General features: G+C 42.5%; 1 protein-coding gene across 6 annotated transcripts in view; it reads left to right on the forward strand.

The window, feature by feature from the left end:
* The window catches only part of REEP1 (receptor accessory protein 1), a 137,326-nt gene that overhangs the window by 66,442 nt on the left and 48,897 nt on the right, over nucleotides 1-21,987 (forward strand). For 5 of the 6 annotated variants that reach the window (XM_056813233.1, XM_007477724.3, XM_056813217.1 and 2 more), the window contains exons 4-5: nucleotides 6,970-7,090; nucleotides 15,653-15,766. In XM_056813233.1, coding sequence (XP_056669211.1) covers nucleotides 6,970-7,090; nucleotides 15,653-15,766 — 235 coding nt within the window. Of the gene's footprint in view, nucleotides 1-6,969; nucleotides 7,091-15,652; nucleotides 15,767-20,497; nucleotides 20,887-21,987 lie in introns of those variants that run through there. The other variant, XM_007477726.3, reaches the window with a different exon arrangement.

The raw sequence follows: 21,987 nt of genomic DNA on the forward strand, positions 1-21,987 counted from the left end.
CTGCAAGGAGTATTATATTTTTAGAGGTTTATTAAAAGTTAAGGATTAAAAGAAATACAGGATAAGGAAAACGTGCCTAGGCCAGAAGCCTAGACAAGACCTCACCTACATTATGGAAAGAGCCACGTCTGCTCCAAAACGGAAGTCCAAAAAGAGAGCTCAAAAGCCTTTGCAATCAGCTTAAGTACCTTCTCGATCTCGCCCACCTCAGAATTCTGTGAGATTACAAAGCATTTTGGGGAAGTGGAGCAAGGACTTGTGGGGATTGAAGTCCAGAGTTCAAATCTCAATTTTACAAAGGTGGGCTTTGAGCCTGGATCTTTTGGTCTCAGGCACAGTGCCCTCTACCTGCTACAGGGTCTTGTGCCTGGTGTCATCTGCATGAAGTTCTTTTGGAACTGCCGAACATCGGCAGGTCTCGGTTTTGGACCATTGCGTTCGCCTCTAGGACAGTCTTTTTCTACCAAGGTTCTCCCTTGACTTATGGGCTCAGTCCTGCTTGGGGATGTATAGACTGTACCTTTCTCCTCTGAATCAGAGAGGTGGAGGTCTACTAGGGCAAAATGTTGCATACGTTTTCAGATGTGCTCCTGGCGTTGGATGTTTTTACCTGTTGTTAAGGAAGAACTCAATCTCAAGTCAGGCTGAGTGGTTTTTCTACCCAGAAATTTGATTCAGAAAGACAAAATAAAACTTAATAGAAGGAAAAAAGGAAAATCAAAGTTGATATCAAAGAAATAAGACAACCAACGAATGGAGAATATGTTCTTTGGACTGCTAAGTACTCTGTTATTTCACCTCTGTGCCTCAGTTTCTTCATCTGCAAAATGAGGGGATTGGACTAGATGACCTCTAAGGTCCTACCGGTTCTAAAGCAAAAATGGCAAATAAATCAGGCATCATTATCCCCCTTTTAAACATACACAAACGAAGCTGTTTTCTCTCTCTTCTACCTGTTCAAAGTATAGATTGAGTTGGAATTCTTCCCCTTCTCCCCATTTTACAGATGAAAAAACTGAGGCCCATCAAGGGAAGTGACTCACAATCACATAGGTTGTAATTGGCAGAGCTAGGATCCAAACCAGGTCCTTTGGTTCCAAATCCAGCAATCGCTGTTTCCTGGGAGGATCAGGAATGGAGAGGCTGTGGCTTCCTTCTCCCTTGTCCCAAGTGTTCCCTGCAGTTGGCCGAGGAGCATTTCCTTGGGAGTTACTGCCTAGTTTGATGCTTGGCTTTCTCCTCCATCGATGTGTATCAGCAAAGCACCAACTCTCACAATGGCTGGCTGTAACCCGAGGTCCTGGCTCAGCCTGGTCCAGCTACCGTGACTCGCTTTCCACTTGGTGCTGGAGGAAATACACCAAGCTGAGCAAGCCGGTCACCCAGGTTCCTTTGATGATAGCTCAGCTCCAGGGCTGTGAGCCCAGGGATCCCCCAGAGAGTCTGCAGGGGCTCGAGGAAGGTTGTTGGAGCCCAGATCTGAGGCTCCGGGTTCTCTCTTCACCCCCACCCAGTGGCTGGACTTGAGTTTCTGAATGAGCTTCTGGAAACACACCGGCTTTTCCTAAGCTCTGAAAACCAGGAGAGAATCAGACCTACCTGAAGTCTTTGCCACGTTGGAGGGGACCAAAGATGAAATAGGAGACATGCCTTTTTTTCATTAAATTTTTGACCAATGAACAAAACCTGATTTCTGAGGCCTCCCAGCTTCCCTCGTCCCCTGTTGGAAAAAAGAGAAAGAACAGCAAAACTCTTGGGACAGAAATGCCCGGGCAAGCCAAACAGATCCTTCACTGGCCATGTCCAAAAAGCCGGGCTCCGTCTGCATCCCGAATCCTTCTCAGTCAGGAGCTGGGGGCAGGCTCCATCTTGAGCCTATACAATCATGGCGGCTCTCTGCGTTGGTCAGAGTCCTTGATGCTTTCGACCTTGTTTGCTTTACAAACATGTGGTTGTGGCAGAAATTGTTCTCCTGGTGTTGCTTCCTTCACTCTGCCTTTTGTCATTTCTTTTAGCCCAATGGCGTTCCATTCCATTCGCCCGCCATGATGTGTAGTCAATTCCAACTGACGGGTACCCCCTCCATTTCTGGTTTTTTGCTACCATAGCTAGAGCCACAGTAAATAATATTTTTGTACATTTAGGCCCATTTTCTCTTTCTTCGATATCTCTGGGATATATGTCTAAACTATCACTAGGTCAAAGTCCAGGCATAGTTTTCAAACTTTGGAGGTCTCTATGCTACCTACAGTGGAGAAAAGGGTCTAGAGTCAAGAAAACTCCAGTTTAGATCTGCCCCCAGTGTCCCCGGGCAAGTCATTCAACCTCTGTCTCAGTTTCCCCAAATCTAAAATGGGGTTTATAATAACTACCTCTTTCTCAGGTTGTTATGAGGATCAAAGGAGAAATATGTGTAAATCCCTTAGCACAATGCCTGGCACATAGTAGGTGCTTCAGAAATGTTTATTTCTATCCTTCCTTCATCATTCCAAATTTCTTTCCAGAATGGATGAATCCATTTGTAGTTGCACCAACAGGGCATTTTTTTTTTACATTCTGTCTTAGAATCCATACTAAAAGGGGCAGCAAGGTGGCCTGGTGGATAAGGAGCCAGGCCTGGGAATAGGAAGTTCTGGGTTCAAATAGAATCTCAGATATTTCCTACCTTTGTGACCCTGGACAAGTCATTTAGCCTCCATTGCCTAGTTACCACTCTTCAGTCTTAGAAACGATACATAGTATTGATTCTAATACAGAAGGATTTCTAAAAAAGAATTGATACTAAGTAAGTATCTTTTCCAAGGCAGAAGAGCAGTAAGGGCAAGGAAATTGGGGTTAATTAAGCACTCGCCCAGGGTCCCACAGCTAGGAAGTATCTGAGGTCAAACTTGAACCCAGGACTTGCTGTTTTCAGGCTCTCCATCCACTGAGCCACCCAGCTGCCCCCTCAGGGAGTATTTCTGAAAATCAGCAAAGCATTTGGAGCAGCGATTTATAGTAGAACTCGAGGGAGCTCCAGGATGAGAGTCGGCAGACCAGGGTTCAAATCCTCTCTCTTCCACTTAGGCACTTGGTGACTTGTGGGAGGTCCCTTAATTTCTCTGGGCCTCAGCTTCCTGGTCTAAAAATAGGTGTGCATGTGGGGTAGCAGAATGGACTGATCTCCCAGGATTGTTCTAACTCTGACCTGGCTAGGAAAAGGGAGGGAGAAGCCACTCTTTCAATGTCCATTGGCTAGACGGAGGAGGGTGTCAAGGTTTATCCTCGGTTTCCTAGTGGCTTGAGCTGGGTGCAGAGGGCCAAGGAAGATCCTGGCCTTGGGATGCTCCCTCATCCCTAGAAAGTCCCCATCTGGGGCCCCAACTGCTCACCTTCCTCTGGCCTCATCTTCCCAGAAAGAACGGGAAGATGGCGCCCAGAACAGCTGAGCCAAGAATGGATGGATGGATGGTCCAGGGGAGGCCAGGCTCTTCTCCAGACACATTCCACTCCCCAGCTTCCCGGAGATGCTGTGGCTTCACAGACAAAGAAAATGGGGGGGGCACATGTATGTGAGTTTGTGCTTGTGCAAGGGGGAGTGATGTGCTTGAGAAATGTGTAAAATGTATAGTTTCCCTTTCAAAAATGAGGAAACTGAGGCACAGAGACTGGCTGACCCAACGAGTCAGGGGCACAGGCTAGAATCTGAACCCTAGCCTCACCATTCTTTGGTACTGCCTTCTTTGAATTCAATTGGACAAGTTAAGCGCCCTTCCTGTAGGCAGCATCAGGAATACACAAACAAAAGTCAATGGAGCCACAAACACCCATTAAGGACCTGCTGTGTGGCTCTGGACACCCAGAGCTTTAAGGATCCCAAAGCCCTGTCCTGGGTGCTGAAGGCAGGAGCCAGGCTCCAACATGAAAGGATTCTGGAACCGGAGGAACCAGCACTCTGTTGTGCCTGGACATGTGTGCCCTGCACACATGGGTGCAGAATAAACCCAAAAGGAAGCCAAAGAAGCCAAGCTGCCCGCCATTGGGAAGAGAGAACGCTGGAGATGGGGGCAGCATGAGAGCTCAGGGAGACAGCAGGGCTTCTGCTGAGTGATTCTTTGAGCCAGAGGAGAGGAGGGATAACAGTCCAGGCATGGGGGGTAGGGGGTGCCCTGCAAAGACAGGAAGATGAGTCCTCAGTGTTGTGTGGGAAGAAAAGAGAGAAGACCAGTTTGGCAAGCTGTTGAGTAGAGGAGGGAAGGAAACATGCCTTTATGAAGCACCTACTATATGCCAAGATCGATGGTAAGCACTTTGGAAATCTTTTCTCATTTGGTCCTCACCACAACCCTAGAGATTAGGTCCTATGTTTATCCGCATTTTAGAATTGAGAAACTGGAGCCAGAAAAAGGGGAAGTGACTTGCCCAGGATCACACAGCTAGTAAATGCTCAGATTTCAACCCTAGCCCTCCTGACTCTAGGCCCCAAGCTTGAGTCACTCTATCACCTAGTTGTAGGAAGCAGAATGATATATAATGAGACTGGAGGTGTCCATTGGAATCAGGTTGTAAATGACTTTAAAAAATAAACAGAGGGGGCAGCGGGTAGCTGAGTGGATGGAGAGCCAGGCCTAGAGATGGGAGGTCCTGGATTTGAATCTGAACTCAGACACTTATCAGCTATGTGACCCTGGGAAAGTCACTTAACCCCCATTGCCCAGTCCTTACCACTCTTCTGCCTTGGAACCAATACACAGTATTGATTCCAAGATGGAAGGTAAAGGTTTTAAAATAAATAAATATAAATACATAAACATAAAAATAAATAAGGAAAAGAGAGAGAGAGAAAGAGGGAGAGAAAGAGAGAGAAAAGAGAGAGAGGAAGGAAGGAAGGAAGGAAGGAAGGAAGGAAGGAAGGAAGGAAGGAAGGAAGGAAGGAAGGAAGGAAGGAAGGGGCAATGAGATTGTTTCGTGTATAGAGAGCCAGGCCTAGAGACAGCAGGTCCTGGGTTCAAATCTGATCTCAGACACTTCCTAACTGGGTGACCCTGGGCAAGTCACTTGACCCCCAATGCCTAGCCCTGACCACTCTTCTGTCTTAGAACCAACACAGAGTAGTGATTCTAAGGTGAAAGATAAGGAAGAAAGAAAGAGAGAGAAAAAGAAAGAGAGAAAGAGAAAAAAAGAGAGGAAGAAAGAGAGAGAGAAAAAAGAGAGAGAGAGAAAGAGAAAGAGAGAGAGAGAAAGAAAGAGAGAGAGAAAGAAAGAGAAAGAGAGAGAGAGAGAAAGAGAGAGAGAAAGAGAGAAAGAAAGAGCACAGTTCCTATTTTACTCTGGAAGCAATAGGGAGCCATTGCTATTTATTGAGGAGAGTGCAAGTGATGCAGCAATATGAAGAACCCTAATCATCAGACTTCACCAGCAAGGAAGCCCCTGACACATGCAGGCTAGACTCCCAGAAGGAATAAAAGAACAAAACATATATGCTTTCTCCATAATGAGGGAGGAAGGGTTCAGGCAAAAGGAGACAGGGAGGGGATGTGGCAAGAGCTGGCCGATGCGAAAAGATGCCTTGACTTGCTGGCCCTGAAATCAGGGAACCTGGGAGGCCTCCCTGAACCAGATCTCCCCAGAACTGCCCAGGACGCTCTTGCCGAGGGCTCCCTGGAGTGGCGAGCTAGGAGGTCCTCTAGCTGTTGAGCCGATGCTTAGCTCTCGCTGGAGGCAGCGATGCAGCAATCAGGGTCAGCCCTGTGCTTAGAAGTGGTTGGCATCTGCGGAGGAAGAACTAGAATGGGAAGAAGCCAGTTTGTGGCCTCCAGGATAAACTGACATTCCATGGGGATGAGGCAACAGACACATAAACACATAGACTTGAGGCCATTAAAGGGGGATGGGAGCATGAACACTAGGAAGGTGGGGATCAGGGAAGGCTTCCTGGAGAAGCTGTCACTGCAGCTTGGAAGAAGATCAGGAGTCAGAGAGGTGAGGTCAAGGATGGATTTTTTTTAAACCCTTTCCTTTCATCTTAGAATCATTACTGCATGTTGGTTCCAAGGCAGAAGAGCAGTAAGGGCTAGGCAATGGGGGTCAAGTGACTTGCCCAGAGTCACACTGCTGGGAAGTGTCTGAGGCCACGTTTGAACTCCCTTCTCTAGGCCTGGCTCTCTATCAACTGAGCTACCCCGTTGCCCCCTCAAGGACAGATTTTTAAAGGCTAAAGACCGGTCTTTTTTTCTCTTTTGTAAAGATATTTTATTTTTGCCAGTTACATGTAGTAACAATTTTCCCCCTAAATTTCCTGAAGTTCTCTGATCCAAATGCTCTCCCTCTCTCCTTTCCGGAGATGGTGAGCCATTCCATCTGGGTTCTCCGTGTCTTATCATGAAAACAGCTTCCCTTGTTGTTTATTTTTGTAAGCGAATAATCATATCAAACCAAACTCCCCAAATAAAACCCCAAATAAGCTGAAGGGAAAAGTCATCTTTCTTGATCTGCATCCACAGTTCTTTCCCTGGAGGTGGAGAGCGCTCTCTGTCCCAGAAGTCCCTCAGGATTGCCCTGCATGAGCAGTCTTCATCTGGGCCTGGGGGGAAGGCTTGAGTGGGGGGCTGATGGTTGTGCTCCCGAAATAGCTCTCAGCCCAGTTTTCCTGGGAATATAGAGCAGCAGGAAATCAGACTGGTGCGGTGGTCTGGAGCGCTCGGAGCCTTCATCTGGAGCACCGCCCCCCCCCCCCCCCCCCCCCCCCCCCCGCTCTTGGGGAGGCAATGTGAGCATGGCGATGATCCCCTGAGCTTGGGTGGCAAAGCTTTTTCGAGGAATCTTGAGGAAAAGGCGACTGGGGTGGCCAGGACAGAGGGCAAGAGGCAGCCGCCAGAGCTTCCTGGTGTCTGCGCTGGGCACATATGGGGGAATCTGCGAGAGGGGCAGGATGGGAGCCTTCTGGGGGTGGCCCTTTCACTGAATGCCTGTTTTCCTAACCATCTCCAGGTTCCCCTTCTATTATGAACTCAAAATAGCCTTCGTGGCCTGGTTGCTGTCTCCTTACACAAAGGGCTCCAGCCTCCTCTACAGGAAGTTTGTGCATCCTACGCTGTCTTCAAAAGAAAAGGTAATTGGTTTGCCTTCCTGTAAGAGTCGTCACTGGGGAGGGAGTTGGCTGGGAGGAGGAGCGGAGAGGACTAGCCGACACACTGGCGAGAGGCTTCTTTTACCGAGAAAGGGGATGGGAATAAGAAATCATATTACAAATATGCCATCAAAGTATTTTTCATTTATAATTACAATTACTTTATATTATGGCAGATCAATAAATATAGTCATTTTCCTTAAAATAAAAAATTTTTAAAAGAAATCGTTGTATTACAAATATTCTATCAAAGTATTTTTCATTTATAATTACAATTACTTTAAATTATGGCAGATCAATAAATATAGTCACTTTCCTTAAAATAAAAATTTTTTAAAAAGAAATCGTTGTATTACAAATATTCTATCAAAGTATTTTTCATATATATTTAAAATTACTTTATATTATGACATAAATAGTCACTTTCCTTAAAATAAAAATTAAAAAAAAGAAATCCTTATATTACAAATATTCTATCAAAGTATTTTTCATTTATAATTACAATTACTTTATATTATGGCAGATCAATAAATATAGTCACTTTCCTTAAAATAAAAATTTTTTAAAAAGAAATCGTTGTATTACAAATATTCTATCAAAGTATTTTTCATATATATTTAAAATTACTTTATATTATGGCAGATAAATAAATAGTCACTTTCCTTAAAATAAAAATTAAAAAAAAAGAAATCCTTATATTACAAATATTCTATCAAAGTATTTTTCATTTATAATTACAATTACTTTATATTATGGCAGATCAATAAATATAGTCACTTTCCTTAAAATAAAAATTTTTTAAAAAGAAATCATTGTATTACAAATATTCTATCAAAGTATTTTTCATATATATTTAAAATTACTTTATATTATGGCAGATAAATAAATAGTCACTTTCCTTAAAATAAAAATTAAAAAAAAGAAATCCTTATATTACAAATATTCTATCAAAGTATTTTTCATTTATAATTACAATTACTTTATATTATGGCAGATCAATAAATATAGTCACTTTCCGTAAAATAAAAATTTTTTAAAAAGAAATCGTTGTATTACAAATATTCTATCAAAGTATTTTTCATATATATTTAAAATTACTTTATATTATGGCAGATAAATAAATAGTCACTTTCCTTAAAATAAAAATTAAAAAAAAGAAATCCTTATATTACAAATATTCTATCAAAATATTTTTCATTTATAATTACAATTACTTTATATTATGGCAGATCAATAAATATAGTCACTTTCCTTAAAATAAAAATTTTTTAAAAAGAAATCGTTGTATTACAAATATTCTATCAAAGTATTTTTCATATATATTTAAAATTACTTTATATTATGGCAGATAAATAAATAGTCACTTTCCTTAAAATAAAAATTAAAAAAAAAGAAATCGTTGTATTACAAATATTCTATCAAAGTATTTTTCATTTATAATTACAATTACTTTATATTATGGCAGATCAATAAATATAGTCACTTTCCTTAAAATAAAAATTTTTTAAAAAGAAATCGTTGTATTACAAATATTCTATCAAAGTATTTTTCATATATATTTAAAATTACTTTATATTATGGCAGATAAATAAATAGTCACTTTCCTTAAAATAAAAAATTTAAAAAAAGAAATCACCGTATTACAAATATTCCATCAAAGTATTTTTCATCTATAATTACAATTACTTTATATTATGGCAGATCAATAAATATAGTCACTTTCCTTAAAATAAAAATTAAAAAATAAAAACAAAGAAATCATTGTATTAAGGAGAATGGTAATAGAACACACCAAGACCACTGGGACACAGCCCAAACAGTCATCAGAGGAAAATTGCTCTCCGTGTGTTTATGGAGTAGGAAGGTCCTGCTCGAGAGCTTCTCTGGTCAACCAACCCCTTCCCCTCCCCAAGGAAGAGATTCTCCAAAGCTGCTTTGAACCGATAGCATTGGACATCATAGACTTTGAGCTTCCAAGACCTCACCAGTCATCTAGTCCATCTCCTCCATTTTGCAGATGAAGTCGCAGGCTCAGTGACGTTGACAGATATGCTCATGGTCACTCAGGAATAAAGCATCAGAGGCAGGATTTGAACCCAGATCTTCTGACTCTAGAAGGGTTCGTTTGGTAGCTGGGTGGCTCAGGATACACAGAGTTGGGTTTGGAGTTAGGAAAAACCTAATTCCTGCCTCAGCCACTTGACTATCTCAAATGAGCCTACCTTTGTAAAGTGCTTAGCGTAATGCCTAGCACCTAGAAGGTGCTTAATAAATGATCATTTCCCGAAAGAACAGCTTTGTGGGGCATTGGATAGAGGATTCAGTCTGAAGTCAAGAAGACTAGAGTTGAAATATGGCTTCAGACATTTACTAGCTGAAAGACCCTGGCCAAGTCACTGAACCTCTGTTTGCCTCAGTTTCTTTAACTATAAAATTGTAATAATAATAGTACCTCAGGAAGACCAGAGTTGAAATCTGGCCTTAAACACTTATTAGCTATGTGAGCCTGGGCAAGGCACTGAACCTCTGTTTGCCTCAGTTTCCTTCAGTGTAAAATGCAGATAATAATAGTACCTGCCTTTCAGGCTTGTTGTGAGGATCAAATGAGATATTTATAGAAAGAGCTTATGGGGAAAGCTTTTTGGCTCAGTGGGTTAAAGAACCAAGCCTGGAGACTGGAGAGTCTGGGTTCAAATCTGGTCTTAGTCACTTTCTAGCTGTGTCACCCTCAGAAAGTCACTTAACCCCCACTGCCTGGCCCTTACCACTCTTCTGTCTTAGAATCAAGTATTGATTCTTAGAATCAAGTATTGATTCTAAGACAGAAGGTGAGGTTTAAAAAAGAGCTTAACATAGTGCCTGGCACATAGTAAGTACCATTTTAAATGCTTATTCTCTCCCCTTCTTCCTCCTCAACCCCCTTACTACCTGTGTGACCTTGAGTAAGCCATTTAACCTCTGTTTCCTCATCTGTAAAATGGGTATAATTAATAGCATCTCCCTCCCAGAGTTGTTGTGAGGGTCAAATGAGATATTTATACACCCTAAAGTGTCATATAAATGCTAGTTATTAGTAGAAAGAGGTACTAGTTACTACTGGAGGAAGTGGAGGAGGAGTCTTTAACTCTTACAAAAATAAACAAAAACATACCTGTTACCTCAAAGCTTGCTAATCTCTAGAACAAGGCTTCTGAATCTTTCTGGTGCCGGGGACCCTTCTCAGAATCATTTTTTTAAACCCTTATCTTCTGTCTTAGAATCAACACTGTGTATTGGTTCCAAGGCAGAAGAATGGTAAGGGCTAGGCAATGGGGGTTAAGTGACTTGCCCAAGGTCACCCAGCTGGGAAGTGTCTGAGGCCAGATTTGAGCCCAGGACCTCCCATCTCGAGGCTTGGCTCTCCATCCACTGAGCTACCCAGCTGCCCCCACCATCCCTTTTTTCTGCTGTCTCTTGGAGGGACCTGAAGCAGATCCAGTGTCTCCTAGAGTCACAGGTTGCCATGCATCACCAGGGCTCTCACCAGAGTTAAGCGGTCAGAGGAAGGGCAACAAATGGAGCTCAGGATGTTCTTGGTCATGCCCACGTTTAATGGACATCAGTATTATCTGCCATCAATTCACCTAGCTTTCATCTTTCCCTTTGTCCATCCTGCTGTCCCTCTATCACCTCTCTAGCCATTGGACCTGCCATTCATCTCTTCACCTGTTCACCATTTCTCTCCTCACCATTATCTATTCTTCACCCATCTACCATCAGTTTAATAGACAATGCTTTACAAATATTATCTCATTTGATCTTCACAAGCAATCCTGGGAGGTAGGCATGTTACAGGAGAGGGAAAGGGAATAAGCACTTATATAGTGCCTACTGTGCGCCCGGCACTGTGTTAAGTGCTTTATAGATGCTATCTCATTTGATTTACATGACAGTCCTAGGAAGTAGGTGCTATTATCATTCTGTATTTAACAGTTGAGGAAACTGAGGCACTGTGTTAAGTGCTTTATAGATGCTATCTCATTTGATCTACATGACAGTCCTAGGAAGTAGGTGCTATAATCATTCTCTATTTAACAGTTGAGGAAACTGAGGCAAAGGTTAACTTACCTGAGGTCACAACTAGTAAGTGTCTCAGGATAGATTTGAACTCAGGTCTTCCTGACTTCAACCTCACTGCTATACCCACTGTGCCACCAACTGCCTTGTAGAAATAGAAGAGTAACTTGGCCAGGGTCACACAGCTAGTATCCTATTAAGTGACTAGGAACTAGAACCTAGAAACATGAACTGCCCCAGATCCAGTCATCAGTCTTCAATGTACTGAACTATCCAACCCGAAGGAACCCTAATATGGAGATATCATTTTACTGCCCTGGGAATTGAACCCAAGCCTTCCCCAAACTACCAGGTAGACCAGTTGAAACCACAATGGAACCAGCATGTTTTTGAAACATTTGATCAGAACAAATCCAGAACTCCAAAATAGGTCCCAGAGTGCACCTGAATGGAACCAGGGGCCTTGGTCATGTGTTGATCTTTACCGTTAACTTCTTCAGTGTCCTTGTACCCATTCTGCTTTCTCCCTCTGGTTCTGTTTTCATTAAATGAAGAACAGAGTTTATAGGAAAAAGCTCTAGATGTGAAGTCAGGGGATCTGGGCTCTCATCCTGCCTCTGCGACTTATTATGTGTGTGACCCCTGGGCAAAGCACTCCATCTCATTGGGTCTCTCTCTTTCAATTTGAACTCGACAATCTCCCAAGTCCCTTTTAGTTATAAAACCTATAATCCTATGAACGGTGTTGTTTCCTGACACACACACGTGGGAGGTGAGTAACACATGACTTAGTGTGCTCAAAAGAGAGTTAGTTGTCCGTCGATCCAAGAAGACCTAGGTTCACACTGCTTCTGGAACATAGTGACTAAATCACTCAGCCTCTAGGGGCACTAGACCAGAAATATCAGCCACAGTGTCACAGGAAAAAGATGAAAATATAATTGGGAAATATTTAACACAATAAGTAAAAATATAATAAAACATAGATAACATTACATTTTAGTCTACATCAATATGAGGACAGCAGGGATCCATGTGTACTGATAAGTGGCTTCTTCTCTATTTGACCCCGGGTTCTAGGCAATCTCTAAAAATTATAGAGGTGGTGCTGTCCCACATTGGTAGAGGAAACTTCCTCTTCTAAAAGTTCCTGGGTCCATGAAATCACAGGTTGGGTCTCTATCTAATCTATCTATTTATCTGTCTCTGGCTGTCATCTATCTCATCCATCTATTGATTATCCCTCTATCATCTATCCTCAATCGATCCATCCTTTGTCTGTCTCTATCACCCATGTATCGTCTGTCTATCCATCTATCTGTCTAGTTCTATCATTCTTAGGATCATCTATTCATCTCATCCATCTAGCCATTATCAATCTAGCCATCTATCTGTCTCTAGCACATATCTCTCCATCGACCTACCATCTTTTATCTCTTACCATCATTATCTCTCACCTATCTCATCCATCATCTGTCACCTATCATCTATCCATCTACCAACCTATCCATCCATCTTTGTCTCCTTCACTTCCCTATCCATCTGTCTACCCTCTATCTACCCATTTCACATCTAGCTATTGTGGCATTTAAAAGAATGGGAACCATAAACTGTAAGAGTTAAAATAGTTGAGGTTGTAATCTGTAGTGATTAAAATAGTGGAAGATATAAATTGTGATAGATTTAAGAGCGGATGAGTAAATTGTGACCGAAGAAAATGTGTTTTCACTACAGTGTCTTGTTTTTAAATCAATATATAAGGTGGTCGCCAGGGAAATATTCCCAATTTTGAATATACCCAAGTCAACTGGGTTTTATAGAGACTTTAATTAATAATACAATGAGGAATTAAAGAAAGAGAGAAAGAGTAAGAAAGGAATAAGTTTGAAGGGCCTTAAGCCAACATGGCCTAGACCTGAGTCTTTAGAGAGAGATCAGTCAGTCCTTAATCACTCACCACAAGATCTGTCCAAGCAAGAATATAGACAACAGTTCAGCCAACCATCCTTCTCCAGAGAGAGATTCTTCTGACTATCCTCAAGAGCCTTTCCCAAGAGACTCCTCATTAGAGCACTCTCCTTCTAACAGCCTTCTTAGAGACTGTTCTCAAGAGACTGTGTCCTTCAACAGACTGTCCTTTTCTTATATAGGGGGTTTTCTCCTATGTCACCTCCCCTAAGTTCTTCCATCTACCAATCACAGTAGACGTTTTCCAAAGGACAGCCCATTCTGAATTCACACCTGAGTAGACTAATCCTTTTAGTAATTCACACCTGAGTAGACTAGAATCTTTGAGTAAGTTTTTTCCTCTTTGCTCCTTGTAAGCTCACAAGTTGCCTGACCTTTATAGGTACTTAGCACCCCTTTGTAATTAATTCTAAAAATAGGCATGGCTTAAGTATGGGTGTAAGTATTTTTCATTGTTCAGCAAGGAGTTTTCTCCCCTAAAGCAGTCTTAAGTACGGGTGGAGTAGAGTTCTTCACATTTCTGATCTAAGTAGAGTTCTCACATTTTTTACATGGGGAAAGGTCCCAATAGGGAATTGTCCCAATGGAGAATTCCCCAATGGGGAATTTTTTAACATTCACAAGTCTGAGAAATTTCAAGATTCACATTATCATCTGTCCATCATCATCACCTGTATATCATCTATATCAATCTGTCTGTCTCTTTGTTACAGATGAACCTTCTGCCTTTGGTTCCCTCCTCAACATAAATAGAAAGCTATTATGAGAGGGGGCAGCTGGATGGCTCAGTGGATTGAAAGCCAGACCCAGAGATGGGAGGTCTTGGGTTCAAATTTGACCTCAGACCTTTCCTAGCTGTGTGACTCTGGACAAGTCACTTCTCCCCCATAGCCTAACCCTTATCATGCTTCTTCCTTAGAACAAATATACAAGATTTATTCTAAGATGGAAGGTAAGGGTTTAAAAAAAAAAAAGAAATCTATTATGAGAACCAATGTGATCATATGACCATAGCATGTTAGGGCTCCTCCGATAGAGTATAAGCTCCTTGAGGGCAGAGATTATTCCATTTTGTCTTTATATTCTTAATGCCTGACACACAGCTGGCACTTAATGAGTCCTTGTTGGATTTTATTGAACTGAAAGAACATTAGGAGTCATCATGCCCATATCCTTTATCTGGAAGAGAGAAACCCAAAGGTTAGAGAGAGACAGAGTGACTCATCCATGGTCACATTGCCTAGGAAGTAGCAGCAAGGTGGGAATCAGTAGAAACTCAGCCTCCTGGCACCTGGCTCACAATTGGTTCCACTGCAAACACCATCCCTTCCTGGCACACAACATTGCATGAAGATGGCATAGCTCTATTCTTTCTAGCTGTTGCTCTAGAGAGCCTTGCTGGGAAACAGGTGACAAATGCCACCTTAACTTGTCCATGTTGCATAGGGATGTGTCTGTGTGTTTGCTTTCTGGCTGCTCATTTAAAACACTTCTACCTAGACGGGAAAGCCAATTGTTAAATTTTCCATCTGAGCATTTATACCTTAGAAAATGACAGGCAAATTAGAACTTGATTTTTTAAAAAAAACCTTACCTTCCATCTTAGAATCAATCCTGTGTATTGCTTCCAAGGCAGAAGAGCTGTAAGGCCTAAGTGATGGGGATCAAGTGACTTGCCCAGGGTCACACAGCTAGGAAGTGTCTGAGGTCAAATTTGAACCTAGGACTTCCCATCTCTAGGCCTGGCTCTCAATCCAGAACCACCCAGCTGCCCCCAAGAACTTGATTTTTGTTGTTGTTGATTATCTAGAATTAAGATCATTATGGAGAAAATGTCAAAACGCAGAGCTAACTTCAAAGTGTGTGGTGCATATATTCCCCATACATCCCCCCAGGGATGGAGTTGTTAAACATTTACCAGGTTACTCTGTCCCACTTCTTCTGTCCCACTTCTGCCATTTTCTTTCCTTCACCCTCCAAATCGAAATCAATTTTTTTAAGTCTATGATGCATGAGCGCTAGGTGCTTGGTGAACTTTACAAAAACCAGCCCTCACCCTCCAGGAACTGCCGGTCTTCACCGACGACAGATGTGAATATTCTAGATTATTTTATAGTTTGTGAGTACTTGTAGTTCTGCGTCTAGTAGACGAGAAACTGCTTGAGGGCAGGGACGATTTCATTGGTGTCTTTCTATTCCCAGAGCCTGGCACAGCACCTGGCACAGAGCAGGTGCTTAATAAATGCTCCCTCAATTGAATTGAACAAGGTGGGGAGAAGTTACAGGATTTAGGATAATACAGCCCAGCCCCCTCATTTTACAGAGCAGGAAACTGAGGCCCAGGGAAGCTAAGTGTCAGCTAGCAGGAAAGCCAGGTCCTCCAGCTTCAGATCCAGCACGATTTCTCCCTATCTCAGCCAGGACTTCACTGTGATCTACCAGGTGGAACCCAGGGAAGAGGGGATGGAGGGGGAGGTGAAGGCATGTAAAACCTGGCTTAGTGTGCTTTTTGTTTGACAGGAAATTGATGATTGCCTGGTCCAAGCCAAAGACCGGAGCTATGATGCCCTCGTGCACTTTGGGAAGCGAGGGCTGAACGTTGCGGCCACCGCCGCTGTGATGGCTGCTTCCAAGGTAACCCCAGAGCTGAGCCGGGCAGAGTTGCCCTGCTCTGTCCTGCCAGGCTTCCTGAGCTGTTCCCCCCTGCCCATTGGCTCAGCGTTCTTTGGTCACAACTATAGAGCCAGTACATCCTCTAGCTCTTAGAGAAGTGGACCTGGGGGGGGGGGGGGGAGGAAGCCCTTAAGCTGGGGGTCTAAGAGAGTGGGGGGTGCAGGGAGGGAAGAAAAAGGGGTTTGCCTTTCTTTCCCCAGCTGGGCATCACAATAACTAGGGAAAAGGAATGAATGCGTGAGCCCCAAGACCAAGGGACTGAACAGATAAGAAGGAAATCAGAACCAAAAGGCTCTGAGCCTCCAAGCTTGGAGGAGGGAAGAAGAGAGCGGAGAAGAGGGCACCAAAGAGTTTCTCTTTATCTTTTCTCTTGTCAGGTCTCTTTGGACCTCTTAACAGAATACTCAATATTCAATAATCTTCAGTGGATAAGATTTGGGGACTTGAAGTCAGGCAAACCTGGGTTCTAATCTCACCCTTGACTACTTACAAACCCTATGACCTTAGACACCAATTTTCAGTTTTCTCTTCTATGAAATGGAGGCAATGAATGCATCTAACTCATGGAGTCATGAGGAGCAAAGGGGATGATGCACATAGAAAATTCTGGGAAATCTTAATATTATTTTAATCTCATTTTTAAATAAAAACCTTTACCTTCTGCCTTAGAATCAGTACTGTGTATTGACTCCAATGCAGAAGAGTGGTTAAGGCTAGGCAATGAGAGTTAAGTGACTTGTCCAGGGTCATACAGCTAGGAAATCTCTGAGGCTAGATTTGAACCCAGTATCTCCTGATTCCACATCTGGCTCTGTCCCCTGAGCCAACTGATACCTCCCAGACATATTTTTATATCATATTCAGTTACAAATATGTCTCTTATTGCCTCTCCTATCCAACAAGCCATTCCTCCATTAACAAAGATTACAAAGACTGGAAGGAAACTAATCAACATATTCACTGTTTCTGACATCCAGGCACCATATATACAACATTACACTTCTACACTGAAATGAGGGAGGTATAGTTTCTCATCCCTCTTCCAATTCCAAGCTTAGTTATAATTATATACCAGTTATTTGTATGATTAGCATCATAATCACTATCACTGGATCATAGTTTTACAACTAGAGACCTCAAAGGTCATCGAATTTCACATCTCCATCCATTTTATAGATATGAAAACTGAAGCTGAGAGGTGTTACCCAGGGTCACATAGCAGTATTTGAATCCAGATCTACTTGACTCCAAAACCAGCTCTCTACTGTTCCATGGTGCCTCCTTGGCTCTTTTGCTTTCCTCACTCTCTTTGTTATGTTGCCTTTTCCCCCATTTTTACAGCAATTAAAAATACTCTTTCAATAATATGGTCATAGTTTTAGACTTGTTGGAATGCACTTTCAAAGTCATCTAGTCCAATTGTCTCATCTTACAAATCAGTAAACTGAGACCCAGAGAGGTTTAAGCACTTGTTCAAGGTCACAAGGGTATTGAGTGACAGAGCTGGGATGCCAATCCAGCAAAGTCCTCTGATTCCAAATCTAGCAATCTTTTCTCTGTGGATTATATAAACATCATCCCTACCCCACCCCTTGTCCCCATTCCTAATGCTTCTTTGAGGTTTGGGAGATTTCCAGCATGGCTGATGCCAGCCATTAAGGTGCTAGATTTTGATTTTGTGTTTTTTTTGGCCTGGAGATGAGCTAGAAGGTAAGCTTCTAAATGGCCAGGGCAGTCTGTCTCTATTTCATCTTAGAACCCCCAGTGCCCAGCACATAATGGTCTTTATGAGCATTATTATAGGCTTGCTGAATTGAATTGAGTTGAGTTGGATTGAATTTAATTGATCTGAATTGATTTGAGTTTAAATGAATGAGACTGATTTGAATTGAACTGAACTGAGCTGAATTGAGCTGAGTTGAGTTGAACTGAACTGAAGTGAGCTGAATTGAGTTGAGTTGGATTGGATTGAGTTGAGGTGAACTGAGCTGAGCTGAATTGAGTTGAGTTGGATTGGGTTGAGTTGAGTTGAGTTGGATTGGATTGAGTTGAGTTGAACTGAGCTGAATTGAGCTGAGTAGAGTTGAACTGAGCTGAGTAGAGTTGAATTGAATTAAGCTGAGTTGAGCTGGATTGGGTTGAGTTGAGTTGAGTTGGATTGGATTGAGTTGAGTTGAACTGAGCTGAGTAGAGTTGAATTGAATTAAGCTGAGTTGAGCTGGATTGAATTGAGTTGAGTTGAGCTGAGATGAATTGAGCTGAGTAGAGTTGAACTGAGCTGAGTAGAGTTGAATTGAATTAAGCTGAGTTGAGCTGGATTGGGTTGAGTTTAGTTGGATTGGACTGAGTTGACTTGAGCTGGATTGAATTGAGTTGAGTTGAACTGAGCCGCATTGAGCTGAGTAGAGTTGAACTGAGCTGAGTAGAGTTGAATTGAATTAAGCTGAGTTGAGCTGGATTGGGTTGAGTTGAGTTGAGCTGAGATGAATTGAGATGAGTAGAGTTGAACTGAGCTGAGTAGAGTTGAATTGAATTAAGCTGAGTTGAGCTGGATTGAATTGAGTTGAGTTGAACTGAGCTGCATTGAGCTGAGTAGAGTTGAACTGAGCTGAGTAGAGTTGAATTGAATTAAGCTGAGTTGAGCTGGATTGGGTTGAGTTGAGTTGGATTGGACTGAGTTGACTTGAGCTGGATTGAATTGAGTTGAGTTGAACTGAGCTGCATTGAGCTGAGTAGAGTTGAACTGAGCTGAGTAGAGTTGAATTGAATTAAGCTGAGTTGAGCTGGATTGAATTGAGTTGAGTTGAACTGAGCTGCATTGAGCTGAGTAGAGTTGAACTGAGCTGAGTAGAGTTGAATTGAATTAAGCTGAGTTGAGTTGGATTGGACTGAGTTGAGTTGAGTTGGATTCGATTGAGTTGAGTTGGGTTGGATTTGATTGAATTGGATTGGACTGAGTTGAGTAGAGTTGAATTAAGTTGAAATGAGTTGACTTGAACCGAATTTAATTGTCAGCTTAGGATATACAAAGGAGAGTGAGAAAGGGGGAGCATGGTGGTATTAAGAAGGTATAACACTTAAACTGCTTAGAGTAGATTGGAATCTAACCTTGGAGCACTGGGCCATAGTAGACAGAAGGCTAAAGAAATTTGGGAGCCAGATTAGTTCAGGAGGCCCAAGTAAAATCTGAATAGTTCAGGAGGGAGAGAGGGAGGGAAGAGAGGCTTGTTTTAGGGCATTTTTGAGAGAAAGGGAAGGTGTATGAATTAGATATAATGGAATGACCCCTAGTTCTGGAGTCAGAGGACCTGGTTTCAAATTCCTCCTCTGGTGCTTATGGCCTATGCAACATTGCACAAGCCAGCTTACTTCAGAATCTACTGTGAAAACCAGTGCTTGAAGTACATGGCCTCTTAGGTCCCTGCCAGTTCTGGATTGATTTATGATTTTTTTTATTGGAGTCCAGGTTTCAATGTTAGATTGGGAACTGCAGGGGGTGCAGCTGTGACCTAATGGCCAATGTTTAGAGGTAAAGAAATACTTGACTCCTTCAGGGGCTTGGTTAAGGATGCTGAGAGACTGAGAGAACTCAGCCTGGACCTGGCACTTGAACTCAGGCAAACTATTCAAAAAGAGTAATAGGAAGATTTGAACCCAGATCCTCTCATTCCACAGTTGTGAGATTTCTACACTACCCAAACTGTCATCTCATAATCATGTACTTCAAGATAGCTGGTCAATTTGGTTGGGATAGGGAAGAAGAATTCCTTAGGAGGAATGAATAGGAAAATGGTATGAGTTCTAGAGTCTTAAGAGAGGAATCCCCTTGCAGATAATGGTAATAGGAGTTGTTAAGAATAGTAGCAAATGGGAATCCATTTAGAGTTTCTTCTATTTGGGGCCATCCCTGGTCCCCAGGCTTATCATACTCTACTTCAGTTAAGACAAGTGGAGATTAGAACTTAAAGAGTTTTAAAATTCCAAGTCTGTGAATCCAACCTTCCCAAATAAATATCCAGAAAATCAATAACATTCCCCTGGCCTTCCCCTTCCTCTGCCCCCCTCATATTCCTAATAAAAATTGCTATTCTCTTCTTGGGCAATTAGGTGGTGCCATGGATAAAATGCCTGACCTGGAGTCAGAAAGACCTGAAATCAAATCCATCTTCAGGCACTTGCTAGCTATGTGACCCTGACCAAGTCATTTAACCCTGTTTGAATCAGTTTCCTCATTTGGGAAATGAACTGGAAAAGGAAATGGCCAATCACTCCAGTATCTTTGCCAAGAAAGCCCCAAATGGGGTCACAAAGAGTTGGGCATGATTGTTGACACAAAAAAATTATCTTCTAATTTTTGTGTGAAATATGTTTTTTGCATCTTCATCTTTTAATCTTCTTTTTGCAAAAGAGGCAACGACCTGATGTCAAGTCTTGCCTCTGGCAAATACTGGCTGTGTAACCCTCATAAGTCACAGGATCTCTCAGGGTCTTGGGCAAACTAGTTCTCTAATCCTTGCCTTATAGACAGATGCGTTGCTAACCTGTGTGTGTGTGGAAGGGATTTCCTCACTAGGGAAGTCGCAGACCCTGCCAGAATTTAGTTACATACTTATTCAACGTTTTCTCAGTTCTCTAGCCTACCTCTTTCTTTTCTGTGTTTGCTCATGTTTATTCTGAAAGTAACTTTTGCAGGGGTCATCCTTTTCCAGGTCTGCTTCAAACTCGAACCCCCGGATGGTCTCGGTAGATCCTTGGCCAACAGCAGCACCTAATGAGCCACCACCAGTCTTTCAGAGAGACTCCGGGGGACAGCCCTCTCATCCCCTGGGGGAGGGTCCTTTAGCTGAGGAAACCCTACAACCCTCACCTATTCTTGGGCCAAGGCTTCTCTCCAATCCAAGCCACAGTCTAAAAGGAATGGCACACTCTAAGAAAAAACTCCATCATGCGAACAAAACATGGCGGAAACTTCCCAAGGATCATATACATCAAGTTGTAACTTAGCTTGGAATTAGTTTCTGTTAAGTCAAACAAATGTAGTGGCAAAAGCTTTCTGCTAAATTCAGGTGGTTATTATAAAACCTTCTGTATCGTGTGCCTTGATTTCTCCTCCCTTCAAATGGTTCCCTGAAAAGAGAAGAGAACATCTTCTTTTCTAAAAACAATCCCTTCCTTTTTGGTAAAGCACCAAGGAGCACGCATACACGCGTGTGCACACACACACAGAAAGAGAGCAGGGACTGAGTCCATAGCAGCAGATCAGAGTTAATCACGGCAATGACTACTCATAGAGAGGAGTACTTAGACTCCTTGCACAACTGTGAGCAGCCCAATGGGTTAAGGGCAGATATGTAGCCTTGAAACCTCCCCATCTGATTGGCTATATTCCTTTCCTCCTAAGGAAAGAGCCTTCCTGTCCAGCTTAATGCCCTAGGAATATAAGTGTGGGAGACAGTGGGAACTAGAGGGGGGCAACTGGGACTTTGCCTCATGGTGCTGATATCATGGATGTGCTTTCTCCTTTAGGAGACATTTCGCACCTCCCAGCTCCATGCCTCACGGTCCTCTGGCTTCATGCCAGATGGCCCCCCTTCAAAGGTTTCTATCCCTCTCCTAGGGGTTCCATGCTTTCTGCCAGCTGCCTACACTCCTACCAGGGGTTAGGAATTAGAGATTTGTGGTTGGATTTGCTTGAATCTTTGGGATATTGAATGCCCTTCAACTCCTGTCCTGGCACACTAAATAAAAACTATTCCTTCCCATCCCTTTTCAACCAATTTTTTAAAAATGGTAGTAACTTAGGGGGCAGCTGGGTAGCTCAGTGGATTGAGAGCCAGGCCCAGAGATAGGATGTCCTGGGTTCAAATCTGGTCTCAGATACTTCCTAGCTGTGTGATCCTGGGCAAGTCACTTACCCCCATTGCCTAGCCCTTACCACTCTCTTCTGCCTTGGAACCAATACACAATATTGATTCCAAGATGGAAGATGAGGGTTTTTTTAAAAAATGTAGTAACTTCTTTTGGTTTTATATTATCTGCAATTTTCCTGAAATTTCTTCTCCTTTCTGTCCCAGAGAATCAACCCATATAATAGATTTTCTATCAATATTTAAATAGTACTAGAATATTTTTTTAGTATTAGTATTAGTATAGCCCACGGAGCTCTTGGGGAAATTGTGTGG

This window comes from Monodelphis domestica, chromosome 1 (assembly GCF_027887165.1).
Source record: "Monodelphis domestica isolate mMonDom1 chromosome 1, mMonDom1.pri, whole genome shotgun sequence".
NCBI lineage: Eukaryota > Metazoa > Chordata > Mammalia > Didelphimorphia > Didelphidae > Monodelphis > Monodelphis domestica.